We start from the raw sequence: 19,822 nt of genomic DNA, 5'->3' as shown, positions 1-19,822 counted from the left end.
GCTTCCTCATGATCAGTGTCAGTGGTGGCCAGCATAAACTCACACAGGTTTGAGAATTCATGCAGCACCTGTGTTGTAACAGAAGCAGTTGGTGAAAAAGGCTTAATTCGATAAATGACTTGGGAGAAGTCAGAAGCATTGGAGTCACACAGTTTACATCCATGTCCATATCCTGAGCAACTTTTGGCAAATGACACATGGAGGCAATGTGGCCTTTCTTCTGGCAAGCATACAAATAGCACAATGCTTAGATCGTGCTGTACCTACATGCTGGACAAAACAGAAAGGACAAGATGGGAAGAGAGAATGCTGATGCTGGTGTTGTGGTGGTCATAGCTGCTCGAGCCAGCCTTGGTCTGCTCAACGCTGCAATTGCCACTTTGTTGTGCAAGCTACTTGTTGTCCTAGTGGACACATCTTGTGACACTACTGCCACATTGCTCCACACTTCAATTTGGTCACCGGCTGTTCAAGAAACTTCAAAAGATGGTACTATTTGCAAAACTCCTGCCAACTGGGTATTTTTACAGGGTAACGCCTTTTGGCACACTTCTTGAACGGAGTTTAACAGATAATTGTGTCATGCACCCTAGAGTCTGAATAAGAGTCTTTATGGGCATCAGTAATGAATTGACACAGATAAGGCCACGAAATTCATCTGGCCGGGCCCTGTAGGACTGCATTGGTGGAACTCAACTTGCGTCACTGTGACATGTGTTCATTTACAATGGTAGCTGGTCAGTAAACTCCACATGTAATAAAAAATAAGAGCTGTCAATTCTTGTAAAGGGGAAATCTGACACAGTTAATGATACACTGTAAATGTAATCCACAAGAGGAATAAGGCTTTGCACAAATTTGAATCTATCACACCAAAAAATGCAGTCTGAGTCTTCTTTCATAAGCTGCCCGATCCTCAGCTGAATCATCACACGGAGGAAAAGTGAATGGATAGACCAGTGGAACAGTACTCCATCTCTCAGTAGCCAACAAACTGGTCACTACCAAAGTAAGTGTTCAATCAGGGCCAGCAGGGCCGTCCATAACGAACAAACTTGATGAAACCACACTTACAGACGGTACACACGGAAACTGTTCCAAACTCATCACCAGTCATGTAGTGACCAAGTAATATATGAAACCGACCCAAGTAACACAAATATGGCTTTATTCATTATCCTCTGAACAATAATGGAAAAAGCCACTTGTGACTACTCCACACATAAGTAGACAAAAGAATCATAAAGAAGGTGCAACATAAATGATACACAGAACAATTGATGTGAGTGGCACAGACTAAAAGAACATAATGAGGGTGAGTCAACACTGCTCGTATACAGGCATGATTCACCAATAGATGGCACGGTGGAGACCATGCCATGGGCGTATTTCCTACAGGTGGCCTCAAGTATCTGGCTTCTGCTGGTTCAGTTGGTGGTTGAGTTAAGTACACATGTGCAACGACACTGCACTCATACTCACATGCAATAATAGCATGATACGGAATATACCTTATCCCACACCACCCCTTTTAACTTACCTTTGAAACATTATATCCTGTTCTCTTTGTATGAACACGCCGCATGGTAGCGAGGTGCCATATTGTTTATTTCCATGACGTGAGAATCATGATAAGTAGTTCATTAGCAATTGGGTACTCATTAATTGTTTCAGCCCGGGCACTATCTACAAAAATGCTATCAATCAGTGTCCTAATATCTTGCTGTACATGACATGGAAAACTGACTACTGAAATTAAATTGAAACAGCCAATAATTTTTCCTGCCTGTATCTTTTAAGAAATCTAACTTGAAATATCCACAAACTATTAATTTTTCTACTTGTCTGACAGGTAGCTCAATAAAGCATCTCATATATTTTTCGTAAATACCTGAAAGTTTCCTGTAGGGGGTCTGTAGACTGTTACAATCATCAGAGAAGTATTCTGCAGTAACAACTTGCAAGCACATGCTTCTAGATTATGATTAACACAAAAACTATTTGTTTCAGTACTTTTGACTTTGTGTCCAACTTTTACATAAGTAGCAACTCCTCGTTTTTCCATATTAACTGTACGCAAAAATGATGCAGGTCTGTAATCCCTGATAGTTAACTTCTCCTTTCCTGTGGTTATATGGTTTTATGGTGTTCAGAGAGGCACAGAACATCTATCACTCCAGAATTTTTCACATCATCTGGCATATAAGATGCCTTATTTTTTAATCATCTGGTGTTCTGATGAAACAAATTATTATTATAATTATTATTTGGAAACTGTTAAATATATTAGGGTGCTGTTCTGTTCTAATTTCTTTCAATATTGGGTATCTTTAATCTGATTCTAAACTAAAAATATGCCCCTTTGATTCCAATAATCGCAGGAATTTTGTCTTGTGTGCTTGTAGCCCCCCTTAAACTTACTGCAAGATGCATAGCTAATCTCTCCTTCCCCCTCCTATTGAGGCACAAGCCATGATTTGTGTGTCTCCATCTCCTGATTGCAGCAACTGGCATGACACAGATATGAGACTTTGTTTCAGAAATTTGTGCAGCCCTTCATTAATGTGCCTAACAGCCATGTTAACCCACGGCGGGTCAAGTCGCTGCAGAACATCCACAAACCACACACGAGTGTGTGATATTGTTGCTCTTATTTCCTCCAGGTCAACTTTATGCTATATTCTAAGTTGCTAGCCACGCTGTTTCTTGCTCTTCCTACTATAAGTACCTTATCCTCTCCATCAAGATCTCTGCACAAGGTCGCTATGCTCTCTGTCACCTGGATTAGCTTGGCACTAGGTTTCAGGATGCTTGTGACCTTGTTTTCCCTGTACTAATAGACCTACACCTCTCTGATGACTGCTCCCTATTAGCAAGACTCATTTCTTTCTATGTGACTTTTCTACTGATATAGTCTTAAAGTCATTCTTATGAATCTGGTGCACTCTACTTAGTTTAAAAACTGGTTGAGGCTCTTCTCTGACTGCAGGTAACAAGTCAAAGTGATTGCTAACCAGTATTTCAAATGCAACTTCTGAGGTTTTCTCCTTTTTCCTATTACTTATCAACTTCTTCCAGTTTCCATTGTTTCTTTCCCCCTTCAATCTATCTAATTCGAAATATGGCATTTCTAATTCTGCCTGAAGAGCATAAATCTTTCTTCTCTGTTCCACAATTTTCTTGTCTTAGCTACGTAATCTACAAGTCCATGAAAGAGCCTCATCTGATACTTTTTTGGCTTCCCTGCTGCATTCTCCCCAGGGAAACACCAACCACAATCCTGACATGTTTCTCCCATTCAATTAACTTACAACGATATTCACATTTGCCAGAAAGTGAAAAATTATATTTTAAGTCATGCAGCTAACTTCCAGGCATCAAGCAGGTGTAAAAAAAAACATGACAGATGTTCATTGAATGTAGGTGGTAGAAGACACAAAGTGAATGAAAACTAAAAAGCACAATATTTTCTAACAACAATCCTTAACCAACTCTGTCAGGATTATGTAAAGCACTTTAATTAATCCAAAATAACATATAATAAGCATATGGTGGACAGATGTTAACACTAGATTGTAAACATACCACTGATATTCATTAAATGTAGATTTTAAGCCACGGAAGGCAGGAAATGAATGAAAACTAAAAAAAGCATGATATTTAGAACAACAGTATTAAACAGACTCTATCTGGAAACTTGGGGAAGCACTGTAATCTATCCAAAACAATTCATAACACTCCACCACTGCTGTTGTTTATGTCTGAGTGCTTGAGTGTGACTACCATCGCTAACTGCCAACCAATGGACATCAGCAAAAGACAATAAATTCGCTAGCTTACAGAACCTGAAATTTCTGCATCCATAAAAGGAGAGAGAGAGGTTGCGGGACACAGAGAGTTAAAAGAATAAAGTAAGGACATCAGTCAGGACTTGGACCAAGGCAAGACAGTATGACAGGGCAAGAGGATCACTCGTATCAATACAGATTGTTCTTATTAAATTAGCATGCAAATATAGCAGTTATACATACTGTGGGTCAACATTTGCAGTAGCTTCATCAAGTACGAGAACTTTGTTGTTTCTGAGAATAGCTCGTGCAAGACAAATCAGTTGCCTTTGTCCAGCACTAAAATTGCTGCCACCTTCATTGACATGATACTCAAGGGTGTCAACAGCGTCTTTCAGTTCCACCTGAAATATGTTTAACGTTAAAGTGCTAAATGATCATTTATTAGGGATAGTGCAAATAAATCAAAAATTCATGCAGGATCATACATGAATTTTATGTTTAATTTTATTACTGAAGTTGGAAATTTTTTGTTATATGAACTTGGAGAAATCCTATTTCATCTGTTCATTACACTCTGTTGTAAGTGAAAGGGCAACATTTGGTCACCAAAAATGTTAAAGTAAACATTCTGGTACATATTCACACTAACTTGATTCATGGTAAAAAGCACTCCCACCTCTGGCCTGACTAACAAGCTCCACACCCTGCGGGCTACGTGCTTCACTGAACTCTCAGTACACTTGATGTTACTTAGTTAGTTAGGTAGACTGCAATGATGTGGAATGAGATTTTACATTCACACTGCAAATTAATTTGTGCATACAGTTACATTCGGAACATTTCTAAGTTTTTTAAAAATTTTTTAATTACAAAAAGAAAAAAAGATATACAAATGTGTATTAGTAACTGCTACCCACCATGTTCTACACATTACAGTAACAGAAATTCTTCTACAGGATAAAAGTTGTCAAGGAGAAACTTTCCCAGTTGGTTTTCAAATTTTACTTTGCTGTCTGTCAGACATTATATCACTGGGTAGCTGATCAAAAATTTTTGTTAAAACATTTTGGACCACTTTTTGTGGAGTAATGGATGACTTTTTTGTTCTGGTATTGTAATTATGTATATTATTGTTCCTTTTGAACTACGTGGATTATTCACAACAAACTTCATGAGGGAATAAATATACTGCGAAGCAGTACTCACAATCCTCAACTCCAAAAGATGTCTACAAGGTGATCATGGGTGAGCACCACATATTATTCTTACAGCATTTTTTTCTGCAATGAAGACTGTCTTTCTTAAAGATGAGCTACCCCAGAACATTATTCCACATGGTATTACTGAATGAAAATATGCAAATATGTCAACTTACTGATTTGTCTCTCCCCCACTGTCGCACATCATTTGAACTGAGGCAAAACTGTGACTTATCAGACTGTTCAACATGCTTGCTTGCAGCCAGTTATGGCCCAGTTTCTGTGTGTCGCTTTGTGTGTCACTGTGAACAGGGACCTTCTGCCAGATACCTGACTCCATCTGACCATTGCATGCAGTCCCCTTCACAGTGTTCACTCAGAAAGTGGCTGAGATGAAACTTCTATTGTACCAGACAGAGATTCCATTTGTTTACCAGTCAATACACTCTCATAGTTCAGTAGCTGATCATGTATCATTAATACCAAAGTCTCAATAGTTTATGGTCAGTGGTTTATTAATTAGCATCAGGTATTGTAATGAAGTAGTTACCTTGGTAAATTTATGAAACTCTAAAATTGTGGATTTTGTATTCTGTAAGCAACTGATAAAACACACTGAAGGTTCACTTTTGTCTTCAAAAACATGTATTAAACTCATGTATGCATGGAATTAGAATGTATTTTATTTCTAAATTAAAAATCTTGTTGTTGTGGTTCTCATTCTGAAGACTGGTTCGACGCAGCTCTCAATTCTACTCTATGCTGTGCAAGACTCTTCTTCTCTGAATAACTACTGCAACCTACAACCTTCTGAATCTGCTTACTGTATTCATCTATTGGTCTCCCTCTAAGATTCCCCCCACCCCCTCCCCTACACACACTTCCCTCCAGTAGTAAATTGGTGATCCATTGATGTCTTAGAATGTTTCCTGTCAACCGATCCCTTCTTTTAGTCAAGTTACAAACTTCTTTTCCTCCCAGTTCTATTCAGTACCTCTTTGTTAGTTACACAATCTACCCATCTATCCTTCAGTATTTTTCTGTAGTACCACATTTCAAAAGCTTCTATTTTCTTTTTGTCTAAAACGTTTATCATCCATGTTTCACTTCCATACATGGCTACACTCCATACAAATATCCCCAGAAAAGAGTTCATAACACTTCAATCTGTATTCTGTGTTAACAAATCTAGCTTATTTGGAAATCCTCTTCTTGCCACTACCCATCTATCTTTTAGATCCTCTCTACTTCTGCCATCATAATTTATTTTGCTCTCCAAATAGTAAAATTCTTCTGCTACTTTAAGTGTCTTGTTTTCTAATATAATTCCCTCTGCATCACCTGATTTAATTCTACTAAATTCCATTGTTTTTATTTTTATTTTGTTGATATTCACCTTATATCCTCCTTTGAAGAAGCTGTCAATTCTATTCAACTTCCCTTCCAAGTCCTTTGTTGTCTCTGACAGAATTACAATGTCACTGGCAAACCTCAAAGCTTTTATTTCTTTTCCCTTGACTGTCATTCCTACTCCTAATTTTTCTTTGGTTTTCTTTACTGTGTGCTCAATGTACAGATTGAATAACATTTGGGGCAGGCTATAACCCTGTCTCCCTCCTTCTCAACCACTGCTTCCCTTTCGCACCCCTCGACTCTTTTAGCTGCTATCAGTTTTGGTACAATTTGTAAGTAGCCTTTCACTCCCTGTATTTTACCCATGCTACCTTCAGAATTTCAAGAAAAGTATTCCAGTCAACATTGTCAAAAGATTTTTCCAAGTCTACAAATGCTATTAACAAAAGTTTGCCTTTCCTTAATGTATCTTCTAAGAGAAGTCATAGGGTCAGTATTGCCTCACATGTTCCTTCATTTCTCCAGAATCCAAACTGATCTTCCCTGATAATGGCTTCTAGCAATTTTTCCATTCTTCTGTGAAGAATTTTTGTTAGTATTTTGCAACTGTGACTTATTAAACTGATAGTTCAGTAATATTCATATCTCTTACAACGTGCTTTCTTTGGAATTAGAATTACTACATTATTATTGAAGTCAGAGGGTATTTCACCTGTCTCATATATCTTGCGTACCATGTGAAACAGTTTTTGCATGGCTAGCTCCTCCAAAGGCTATCAGTAGTTTTGACAAAATGTCTTCTACTCCAGGGGCCTTGTTCCGTCTTACATCTTTCAGTGTTCTCTCAAATTCTTTTCACAATATTGTATCTCCCAACTCACTTCATTTACATTCTCTTCGCTTCCTACACTATTGCCTTCAAGTTCATCTGCCTTTTATAGATCCTTTATATACTCTTTCCACCTTTCAGCTTTCCCTTCTTTGTTTAGTTCTGGTTTTCATCTGAGTTCTTGATACTGATACGGTTGCTTCTCTTTTCCCTAGAGGCCTCTCTAATTTTCCTGTAGACAATATCTATCTTTCCCTGAGTCATATGTGCTTCTAAACCATAGCAGTAGTCATCTAGCCATTCCTGCCTAGCCATTTTGCAGCTCCTGACAATCTCATTTCTAAATGTTTGTATTCCATTTCATCTGCTTCATTTGCTGCATTTTTTTACATTTACTACTTTCATCAATTAGATTTAATATGTCTTCTGATATCCAAGGGTTTCTAGTACGATTTATCTTTTTACCTATTTGATCCTCTGCTGCCTTCACTATTTCATCTCTCAAAGTTTCCAGTTTGCCTTCTAATGTATTAATTTCCAATGTTCCGGCAATTGTTGTCTAATCCTGCCCCCCAAACTCTCAACAATCTTTGGTTCCCTCAACTTCAACAAGTCCAACCTCCTTAATTTCCTACCTTTTGCAGTTTCTTCAGATTTAATTTTCAGTTCATAACCAATAAAACATGGTCAGAGTCCACATCTGCCTCTGGAAATGCCTTACAATTTAAAAGCTACTTCTGAAAACTCTATCTTACCATTATATAATCAGTCTGCAGCCTTCTGGTATCTCCAGGTCTCTTTCATTTATACAGTCTTATTTCATCCAAATGTTAGTGATGATTAAATTATGTTCTGTGCAAAATTCTACCAGGCAGCTTCCTATTTCAATCTTTTCACCCAGTCAACATTGATCTACTATTTTCCAATTCTCTTCCTTTTCTTACTATAAATTTCCAGTCCTCCATCACAATTAAATGTCCCTTAACTGTCTGAATAATTTCTTTTATCTCATTACACAATTCGTCAATCTCTTCATCATCTGTGCAGCTAGTTGACATACAAACTTGTACTACTGTGGTGGGTGTGCGCTTCATGTCTATATTGGCTACGATAATGTTTTCATTATGCTGATAATAGTAGCTTAAACACATTCCTATTTTCTAAATCTTTATCAAACCTACTTCCATATAACCCCTTTTTTTATTTTGTATTTATAAATCTGTATTCACCTGATCAGAAGCCCTCTTTCTCCTATTACCAAACTTCTCTAATTTCCACTACATCTAATATCAACCCATCTATTTCCTTTTTAAATTTTTTAATCGATTAAGGGATCTATTAATATACAGTCTTTAAGAAAGAAGTTGGGAGAATTGCAGTACTGGTTAGAAACTTCCACTTTACACTTAGTGTAAATGAGCACTGGCTATATTCATCAGAAATTGACCTCAATATTCCATTTGGTTACTCCTTAGCTAGTAGTTACTGCAGATCAACAATTGGACATGGGTGTGTTGCAATATATATTAAGAATGGACTAAATTTACAATACCTTACTATTGATGTCACAGACCTGTGTATAGAAACCACCTTTGAGGCTGCAGTTGTACATATACCTAAACATAATATTATTGTTGCATCTGTGTATTGCACACCATCTTCTAGTGAACATGAATTTATAGTAATTATATATAAACAAAGATGAGGTGACTTACCGAACGAAAGCGCTGGCAGGTCGATAGACACACAAGCAAACACAAACATACACACAAAATTCTAGCTTTTGCAACCAACGGTTGCCTCATCAGGAAAGAGGGAAGGAGAGGGAAAGATGAAAGGATGTGGGTTTTAAGGGAGAGGGTAAGGAGTCATTCCAATCCCGGGAGCGGAAAGACTCACCTTAGGGGGAAAAAAGGACAGGTATACACTCGCACACACACACATATCCATCCACACATACAGACACAAGCAGACATATTTAAAGACAAAGACAATATATAATTTTTCCCACGTGGAATGTTTCCCTCTATTATATTGAATTTATAGTAAATTTAATAAACTGTTAGTCTTACTAACTTAAGCCTAAATATAAATACCAAAGAATCTTAATTTTTGGTGATATTAATATGGATATCAGGGTACAGAGTCATATCATATTGGAATTCTTGGATAACCTAAGAGCTTTTGATTGCTATTGTCTAAATGATAAGCCTACAAGATATAATACATGCTTAGACAATATAATAAGTAATATCCATGAAAATAATGTTGAAATTGGAGTAGTCAAGTTAGGCCTAGCTGACCATGATGGCCTATGGATTACAGTCCCAGTCAGCATTCCAGATGAACAACACAAAACTGTTAGACCTATGAATGAATGCAACATAAGAGAGTTTAGAACTAGATTAAGGTCAGTTAACCGGAATGACGTCTTATCCAAAGATATGTGTGTGAATAACACAAGCAAATTATTTATAGAGGAAATTGCAAGAATATTTGATGAGTGTTGTCCCAGATTAGTAAAAAAACAGAATAATAACCAAGTTCATAAACCACAGAGACTAAATAATTGGTTCACACCATACCTCAACAGCATCATGATTATGCTTCTTATGTTTGAGGACAGATCGCATAACAGCAGCAAGTACAAAGAGATGTACATTAGAATAAGAAAAATTTATAGAGCTGAAATAAGCTTGGTAAAACGTAGGGCAAATGATAACTATATTCTTAAATCCAGAAACAGCTGTAAAGCTGCCTGGGAAGTAATTAAAAGTGAAATAAATAGACCAACAGCTCAACTAGCTATACCCATAGCCCCAGGTATCTTAAACTCACACTTTATTAACTTCAGTTTACGACAAGATTTGTCTCCCCCCAAAGCCACGCTTGATGCTAAAACCCTTTTAGGTTTAATTAAGAAAATAAGAATGTAGTTCATAAATTCCGCTGGGCAACAGTAACTGAAAATTATGTTAGCAAAGCAATAGACAAACTAAGTGCTTCGAGAGCAGAGGACTTCTATGGTCTGTCAAACTTTGTCATAAAGAAGATATCAAGTGATCTTCTGTCCCCTCTAACCTCTCTCATTAACCATATATTACAGCAAGGGATTTTCCCCGACTATTTGAAAATAGCAGTAACTATTCCCATATTTGAGAAAGGAGATAAATCAAATCCAAGTAACTATCGCCCTATCCCATTAATCCCAATAATATCTAAAATAATCGAAGACTGTGTTCACCAGCAAATGAATCACTATTTTGAGAGGAATAACTTGTTAAGTAACACACAGTATGGATTCAGGTCTAAACTATCCACAGTTAAAGCGGTTGAAAATATTGTTAATGATATATATATGATGGCTTTAAAAACAAATTAATCTCTTGTGCTACTCTCCTAGACCTGAGTAAAGCATTTGACACTGTATTCGCTAGTACTTTTATCATGAAATTAAGACACTACGGCATGGAAGAGTACAATTTGTTAGTGTAAATGGGCAGCTGTCAAACCCACAAACAATAAAAAGAGGTGTGCCACAGAGCTCCGTACTTGGGCCCTTCCTGTTTGTAGTGTGTGTTAATGACATGACATGCTCTATGCAGGCGATACAACTTTTATCAATTCAGGACAGACTCTTGAATCTGTACGAGGAAAAAATAATATAATATTTGAAAAATCGGTTCATTGGTTTAGTGCAAACTCCATGTACATAAATGAAACAAAAACTGAGGAAATATTCTTTAATTTGAAGGTATCAAACAAAGAAAATAAGTCTGTTAAACTGTTAGGAATGATGACTGACCAGAAACTTAGCTGGGATAAACATATCACATACGTCTGTTCTAAACTTGCACGTGCTATGTTCCTACTTTATAAGCTTAGGAATAATGTCAGCCAAAACTTACTGCTGCATTCATATTTTGCTTATATCCATCCCCATCTTTCATATGGTTTCTGCTCTGGGGAAATTCTCCCAATTCAGTATCAATTTTTAGATGGCAAAAAAAAAGCTCTTCGATGTATAGTGGGTTTATCTCCTAGGGATACATGCAGGGAACATTTCAAAAAAAACTTAACATCGTGACAGTTCCTTCTTTGTACATCTGTTATTGCTTATTACATCTAAAAGAAAACATAGCTCAATATCCCATTAAGTCATCTGTCCACACAATTGATCTCCCATACTATAGATTGTCCAAGATACATATTAGTTATAAATATGTAGGCCACGAACTGTTTAATATGCTCCCTAAAATTGTACAAACAGTATCTAAAAATAAATTTAAGACAACATTGGGTTAATGGCACAAAGGTAAAGCATTTTGCTCAGTTGATGAATATAAAGATTGTAATATGGCAGATTTGCTGTTTTAACATAGAGAAAGGTACCTCTGCCTGTAGTAGGACCTAAATTTGGAAAAACAATATCTAACATACAGGCATAGACCTATTTAGAGTGCTCTATATTTGTATCAATATCTTGGGATAATGACATAGTGTTATCAACATGTATATGATAATGACATAGTGTCATCGACATGAATACGTCACACTTTATATAAATTTGTATAATGTTTTCTATTTTATTGTGAAATTAACACTATATAAAATTCCAAATGTGTGCTATTGTACTACACTAACATTCATATGATTTACACTCCTGGAAATGGAAAAAAGAACACATTGACACCGGTGTGTCAGACCCACCATACTTGCTCCGCTGCGCAGCATTTGTGCACCGCCGCCGTCAGTGTCAGCCAGTTTGCCGTGGCATACGGAGCTCCATCGCAGTCTTTAACACTGGTAGCATGCCGCGACAGCGTGGACGTGAACCGTATGTGCAGTTGACGGACTTTGAGCGAGGGCGTATAGTGGGCATGCGGGAGGCCGGGTGGACGTACCGCCGAATTGCTCAACACGTGGGGCGTGAGGTCTCCACAGTACATCGATGTTGTCGCCAGTGGTCGGCGGAAGGTGCACGTGCCCGTCGACCTGGGACCGGACCGCAGCGACGCACGGATGCACGCCAAGACCGTAGGATCCTACGCAGTGCCGTAGGGGACCGCACCGCCACTTCCCAGCAAATTAGGGACACTGTTGCTCCTGGGGTATCGGCGAGGACCATTCGCAACCATCTCCATGAAGCTGGGCTATGGTCCCGCACACCGTTAGGCCGTCTTCCACTCACGCCCCAACATCGTGCAGCCCGCCTCCAGTGGTGTCGCGACAGGCGTGAGTGGAGGGACGAATGGAGACGTGTCGTCTTCAGCGATGAGAGTGCCAATGATGGTCGTATGCGTGTTTGGTGCCGTGCAGGTGAGCGCCACAATCAGGACTGCATACGACCGAGGCACACAGGGCCAACACCCGGCATCATGGTGTGGGGAGCGATCTCCTACACTGGCCGTACACCACTGGTGATCGTCGAGGGGACACTGAATAGTGCACGGTACATCCAAACCGTCATCAAACCCATCGTTCTACCATTCCTAGACCAGCAAGGGAACTTGCTGTTCCAACAAGACAATGCACATCCGCATGTATCCCGTGCCACCCAACGTGCTCTAGAAGGTGTAAGTCAACTACCCTGGCCAGCAAGATCTCCGGATCTGTCCCCCATTGAGCATGTTTGGGACTGGATGAAGCGTCGTCTCATGCGGTCTGCACGTCCAGCACGAATGCTGGTCCAACTGAGACGCCAGGTGGAAATGGCATGGCAAGCCGTTCCACAGGACTACATCCAGCATCCCTACGATCGTCTCCATGGGAGAATAGCAGCCTGCATTGCTGCGAAAGGTGGATATACACTGTACTAGTGCCGACATTGTGCATGCTCTGTTGCCTGTGTCTATGTGCCTGTGGTTCTGTCAGTGTGATCATGTGATGTATCTGACCCCAGGAATGTGTCAATAAAGTTTCCCCTTCCTGGGACAATGAATTCACGGTGTTCTTATTTCAATTTCCAGGAGTGTATATATACATTGTTATGAGAATATAACCATCTTTATACTGTAACTGAACTTATTGACGAAGCCCATTGTATAAGAAAATACAGAACGGCTAATAAAGATTCTTATTCTTATTCTTATATTCCACACTCTGACCTGTAGAATGCCAGTTTTGGTTCTCCCAATGACAAAATCCTCCTGAATAATCTCCACCAAGAGATCCAAATATAGGACTATTTTACCTCCAGAACATTTTACCCAAGAGGATTCCATCATCATTCAACCATAAAGTATAGCTGGTATACTTTCCCCTTGCTTTCAGCTGTTTGTGTAGCAAGGCCATTTTGGTTGTGTTAAAAGGCCAGATCAGTCAGTCATCCAGACTGTTGCCCCTGCAACTACTGAAAAGGCTGCTGCCCCTCTTCAGGAACCACATGTTTGTCTGGCCTATCAACAGATACCCCTCTGCTGTGGTTGCACCTACAATACAGCTATCTGTATCACTGAGGCAAGCAAGCCATCCCACCAATGGCAAGTTCCATGGTTCCTTTGTAATGGAACATTACTAACTGCATATACTGACAGCAGCAATTCCTGTCCGGTTTGAAAACAGTTAGGGTATTTTATGATTGCTGTTACTATGCAGTTTTACATGACTGTGATGATACAGTAACAAATCAGAAAACTTGAGCCCCAGTGTGGACACGGGTGTGCTTGTTTCTGCCACTCTGTCATGTCCCCACTTTTGTCCATCTCAGTACTGATTTCATATAACTGACTGACACACACACACACACACACACACACACACGCACACACACACACACACATCATTTCACTGCCATGACCTACGTCAGCAGTGAGGGTCACATTACTGCTGGTACCGGTTCTACACCACATACAGTGAACCAAATGCAACCAATGTGCTCTTATAATGGGTGACTAATGTTTTGTCCTGTGAGCTTGTGTTCAGATGGTTGCATGTCCCTGTTTGGCCACAGGGAAATGTGTACATTTATCTCTTATGTTATGAAGTACATCCTCCAGGATGAAGTACATCTGCTTTCCTACTGTCCTCCCTTCACTACCTGAATGGATGCCTCAGCCAGAACTCTTACCTAACTTAACTTTTGAAAGAATTGCCAAGCTACAGCTGCTCAGAGTCCCTGCAGATCCAAAACTTCTGTTGTTCTGCACCCTAGGTTTTGAACTGGGGAAGTGAACTTCTTGGGTAAATATGAAAGAGATGTTGTTTCTTGTTGTTCATTAAATTAGATATTATGTTGTGTTATATGAACAGGTCTGAAGTGGAACCAAGTCAAAAAGACATATGCGTTCATTTACTCCACAAAAAATGTTTTTATTGTTTTGTGAAAGAATAAGCTACACCTACCTCTTCCAGTGCACTCCATATTTGATGATCTGGAAATTCTTGAAAAGGATCTAGATTATATCGAATTGTTTCTGAGAACAACACAGGTTCCTGGGGAATAATTGAAATACGTTTCCTCAGATCATGCAGACCAATGGATTGTGTGTTTATATTATCAATGTAAATGGTGCCTTCCAGTTTTGCTAGTCGAAACAATGCTGCAATAAGGGAAGATTTTCCAGCACCAGTTCTACCTACGATTCCCACCTGGAAAGAACATTTTAGATTTGTAGGGAAAAAAATTACTAAATACATTTTATATCATAAGCATTCTATATCATGGATTTACCTTATGTGCAGCCTGTATAGTAAAATTAAGTTCTCTTAAAACAGGTGGCTCCGTTGGAACATATAAAAGGCTTAAATTTTCAAAACGAATTTCACCTTTTTGAGGCCAGTGGACTGATGGCTTCTTTCCTGTAAAATGGACAAAATTTGTACAAGATAAACATAGAGGATGCTCTCCCTGCACCCCCGCAAATACAATACACACACAGTGTGTGTGTGTGTGTGTGTGTGTGTGTGTGTGTGTGTGTGTTTGTGTGTGTGTGTGTGTGTGTGTGAGAGAGAGAGAGAGAGAGAGGGGGGGGGGGGGGAGGGAGGGAGGGAGGAAGAGATCTTGACAAACATGGGGTGAAAATTCTGCTTTTTTGATGATTATTCAAATTACTATATCTCATGTAATAATTGATAGTTTGCCACAACATTTCCTCAAAAATAGGCCTTGCACTGATCTTTCACTTCATACTGCATAGTGTAGGCATGTAGACAAATTGAGAAAAACAGCATGTGTAACATACAATTTGTTGCAATAATACAATGACTTTTTTTGTTAAAGGAAATAATTTTAGGTTATTGTTGCCTTGAAAAATGTCAAGGAGAAAGTTCTAGATGAAACTTCAAGTATTCTTTCAGGATGCACCATTCTACAGACAGTACTTCATGGAAAATGACTCGGTATTTTAGTGTGCCTGCCCTTTATTGTTTCTGTCACAAACTAACTATTTAAACCATCAGATGATCTCAGAAGTCTAGCTTAAACAAACAGTGTTGTATAAGTCAATACAATTTGAATACAACTGTGTCACATTATAACGAGCAGTATCTTCCAACTGTTGAAACTCAACTTAATCGATTGCACTGTGGGCTATGTGGTTATACATCACAACATGATATTGTTCAGTTTGTGTGACATATATTTTTAAAATATGTTACATATTATTTCTAGCAAATTATGTTTGCTAACCTCATTTAGGTAAAAATAACTTAACGTGACAACCTGGAAAATCATTATTTTAACTTGGAAAACCTGGGAAAAACCTTGAGTTTTAAAACTAAGATTTGGTGATCACCCTGTATAAATATATTTATTAATTTCTGTAGAAAAATGGAATGATCGTATAGTTTGATGGTAAATTTGATGGTTCTTGTGTTGAAGGGAGGTAACACCATGAGCATTTCCAGATACATTAAAAAATAGGACAATAAATACACAGAATTAATCCCAGAAGTTTTGTATACATCAATGAAAAATGTGCCATTAGGAAGTCAGAGGTACTTCATTTGTTTTATGTGTGATTATCCAATGTTCCTTACATTTTATTTACTGAACAAAAAGGCTAAAATTGTCATAATATCGAAGAGGCAGAGCGAATTAGCAAAAACAAATGTGTTTAGCCAGGAAAATGTTTTAATATGAAAACTGTCATGAAGTTGACAATGAAAATATCCAACGCCTTCTGAAATCTAAAGTCTATATGGGCAGTTGCAGTTAAAATTGCAGTGTATATTAATAATTTAATTGATCCAGGCAATCATAATGGAAAGGGACCTTATCAGTTGTTTCTGGAGAAGAATGTTCATTTGTTTCTGGGAAAGACCATCCATTTGTTTCTGGAAAAGAATGCTTGTCTGAATAGATTATATAACTTTTGGACCAAATGTTATGTACATGTTTCAAAAAGTGTTGTTGTAAACAGGATGCAAAGCAACTACAAAGATGATGCATCTGAGTTGAAACTTCCTGGGAAATACCTGTCACCGTTTATGCATGAGGGAAGTTGTTGTTGTTGTGGTTGTCAGTCCTGAGACTGGTTTGATGCAGCTCTCCATACTACTCTATCCTGTGCAAGATTCTTCATCTCCCAGTACCTACTGCAGCCTACATCCTTCTGAATCTGCTTAGTGTATTCATCTCTTGGTCTCCCTATACGATTTTTACCCTCCACGCTGCCCTCCAGTACTAAATTGGTGATCCCTTGATGCCTCAGAATATGCCCTACCAACTCATCCCTTCTTCTAGTCAAGTTGTGTCATACACTTCTCTTCTCCCCAATTCTATTCAATACCTCCTCATTAGTTACGTGATCTACCCATCTAATCTTCAGAATTCTTCTGTAGCACCACATTTCGAAAGCTTCTATTCTCTTCTTGTCCAAAATATTTATCATCCATCTATAACTTCCATACATGGACACACTGCATACAAATACTTTCAGAAACAACTTCTTGACACTTAAATCAATACTCGATGTTAACAAATTTCTCTTCTTCAGAAACGCTTTCCTTCCCATTGCCAGTCTACATTTTATATCCTCTCTACTTCGACCATCATCAGTTATTTTGCTCCCCAAATAGCAAAACTCCTTTACTACTTTAAGTGTCTCATTTCCTAATCTAATTCGCTCAGCATCACCGGATTTAATTCGACTACATTCCATTATCCTCGTTTTGTTTTTGTTGATGTTCATCTTATACCCTCCTTTCGAGACACTGTCCATTCCGTTCAACTGCTCTTCCAAGTCCTTTGCTGTCTCTGACAGAATTACAGTGTCATCAGCGAACCTCAAAGTTTTTATTTCTTCTCCACGGTTTTTAATGCCTATCTGAACTTTTCTTTTGTTTCCTTTACTGCTTGCTCAATATACAGATTGAATAGCATAGGGGAGAGGCTACAACCCTGTCTCACTCCCTTCCCAACCACTGCTTTCCTTTCATGTCCGTCAACTCTTATAACTGCCGTCTGCTTTCTGTACAAATTGTAAATAGCCTTTCTCTCCCTGTATTTTACCCCTGCCACCTTCAGAGTTTGAAAGACAGTATTCCAGTCAACATTGTCAAAAGCTTTCTCTAAGTCTACAAATGCTAGAAATGTAGGTTTGCCTTTCCTTAATCTCTCTTCTAAGATAAGTCGTAGGGTCAGTATTGCCACATGTGGTCCAACATTTCTACGGAATCCAAACTGATCTTCCCCGAGGTCGGCTTCTACCAGTTTTTCCATTCATCTGTAAAGAATCCGCGTTAGTATTTTGCAGCTGTGACTTATTAAACTGATAGTTCGGTAATTTTCACATCTGTCAACACCTGCTTTCTTTGGGATTGGAATTATTATATTCTTCTTGAAGTCTGAGAGTATTTCGCCTGTCTCATAAATCTTGCTCACCAGATGGTAGAGTTTTGGCAGGACTGGCTCTCCCAAGGCTCTCAGTAGTTCTAATGGAATGTTGTCTACTCCCGGGGCCTTGTTTCGACTTAGGTCTTTCAGTGCTCTGTCAAACTCTTCACGCAACATCATATCTCCCATTTCATCTTCATCTACATCTTCTTCCATTTCCATAATATTGTCCTCAAGAACATCACCCCTGTATAGACCCTCTATATACTCCTTCCACCTTTCTGCTTTTGCTTCTTTGCTTAGAACTGGGTTTCCATCTGAGCTCTTGATCTTCATGCAAGTGGTTCTCTTTTCTCCAAAGGTCTCTTTAATTTTCCTGTAGGCAGTATCTATCTTACCCCTAGTTATATATGCCTCTACATCCTTACATTTGTCCTCTAGCCATCCCTGCTTAGCCATTTTGCACTTCCTGTCAATCTCATTTTTGAGACGTTTGTATTCCATTTTGCCTGCTTCATTTACTGCATTTTTATATTTTCTCCTTTCATCAATTAAATTCATTATCTCTTCTGTTACCCAAGGGTTTCTACTAGCCCTCGTCTTTTTACCTACTTGATCCTCTGCTGCCTTCACTATTTCATCCCTCAAAGCTACCCATTCTTCTTCTACTGTATTTCTTTCCCCCATTCCTGTCAATTGTTCCCTTACGCTCTCCCTGAAACTCTGTACGACCCCTGGTTTAGTCAGTTTATCCAGGTCCCATCTCCTTAAATTCCCACCTTTTTGCAGTTTCTTCAGTTTTAATCTACAGTTCATAACCAATAGATTGTGGTCGGAGCCCACATCTGCACCTGGAAATGTCTTGCAATTTAAAACCTGGTTCCTAAATCTCTGTCTTACCATTATATAATATATCTAAAAACAAAGATGATGTGACTTACCAAACGAAACGCTGGCAGGTCGATAGACACACAAACTAACACACACAAACACACAAAATTCAAGCTTTCACAACAAACTGTTGCCTCATCAGGAAAGGGGGAAGGAGAGGGAAAGACGAAAGGATGTGGGTTTTAAGGGAGAGGGTAAGGGGGAAAAAAGGACGGGTATACACTCGCACACACACACATATCCATCCACACATATACCAAATTATAAATTACATAATCTATCTGAAACCTTCTAGTATCTCCAGGGTTCTCTCATGTATACAACCTTCTTTCATGCTTCTTGAACCAAGTGTTAGCTATGATTAAGTTATGCTCTGCGCAAAATTCTACCAGGTGGCTTCCTCTTTCATTTCTTAGCCCCAATCCATATTCACGTACTATGTTTCCTTCTCTCCCTTTTCCTACTCTTTAATTCCAGTCACCCATGAGTATTTAATTTTCGTCTCCCTTCACTACCTGAATAATTTATTTTATCTCATCATACATATCATCAATTGCTTCGTCATCTGCAGAGATAGTTGGCATATAAACTTGTACTATTGTAGTAGGTGTGGGCTTGTTGTCTATCTTGGCCACAATAGCGCATTCACTATGCTGTTGGTAGTAGCTTACCCGCACTCCTATTTTTTTATTCATTATTAAACCTACTCCTGCATTACCCCTATTTGATTTTGTATTTATAACCCTGTATTCACCTGACCAGAAGTCTTGTTCTTCCTGCCACCAAATTTCACTAATTCCCACTATATCTAACTTCAACCTATCCATCTCCCTTTTTAAATTTTCTAACCTACCTGCCCGATTAAGGGATCTGACATTCCACGCTCCGACCTGTAGAACGCCAGTTTTCCTTCTCCTGTAACGACTTCCTCTTGAGTAGTCCCCACCTGGAGATCCGAATGGGGGACTATTTTACCTCCGGA

The 19,822-nt window shown here is 38.7% G+C and overlaps 1 protein-coding gene across 4 annotated transcripts in view; it reads right to left on the bottom strand.

Annotated features, from left to right (window-relative positions):
* The window catches only part of LOC124774888 (ATP-binding cassette sub-family C member 4-like), a 365,241-nt gene that overhangs the window by 15,644 nt on the left and 329,775 nt on the right, over positions 1 to 19,822 (bottom strand). For all 4 annotated transcript variants that reach the window (XM_047249542.1, XM_047249543.1, XM_047249544.1 and 1 more), the window contains 3 exons: positions 14,845 to 14,972; positions 14,517 to 14,762; positions 4,032 to 4,192 (listed from right to left, as the gene is read on the bottom strand). In XM_047249542.1, coding sequence (XP_047105498.1) covers positions 4,032 to 4,192; positions 14,517 to 14,762; positions 14,845 to 14,972 — 535 coding nt within the window. The remainder of the gene's footprint in view (positions 1 to 4,031; positions 4,193 to 14,516; positions 14,763 to 14,844; positions 14,973 to 19,822) is intronic.

The sequence above is a fragment of the Schistocerca piceifrons genome, chromosome 2 (assembly GCF_021461385.2).
Source record: "Schistocerca piceifrons isolate TAMUIC-IGC-003096 chromosome 2, iqSchPice1.1, whole genome shotgun sequence".
Taxonomy (NCBI): domain Eukaryota; kingdom Metazoa; phylum Arthropoda; class Insecta; order Orthoptera; family Acrididae; genus Schistocerca; species Schistocerca piceifrons.
Note: the sequence above shows the minus strand (reverse complement) of the source record. Positions and strands in the feature narration are given on the sequence as shown.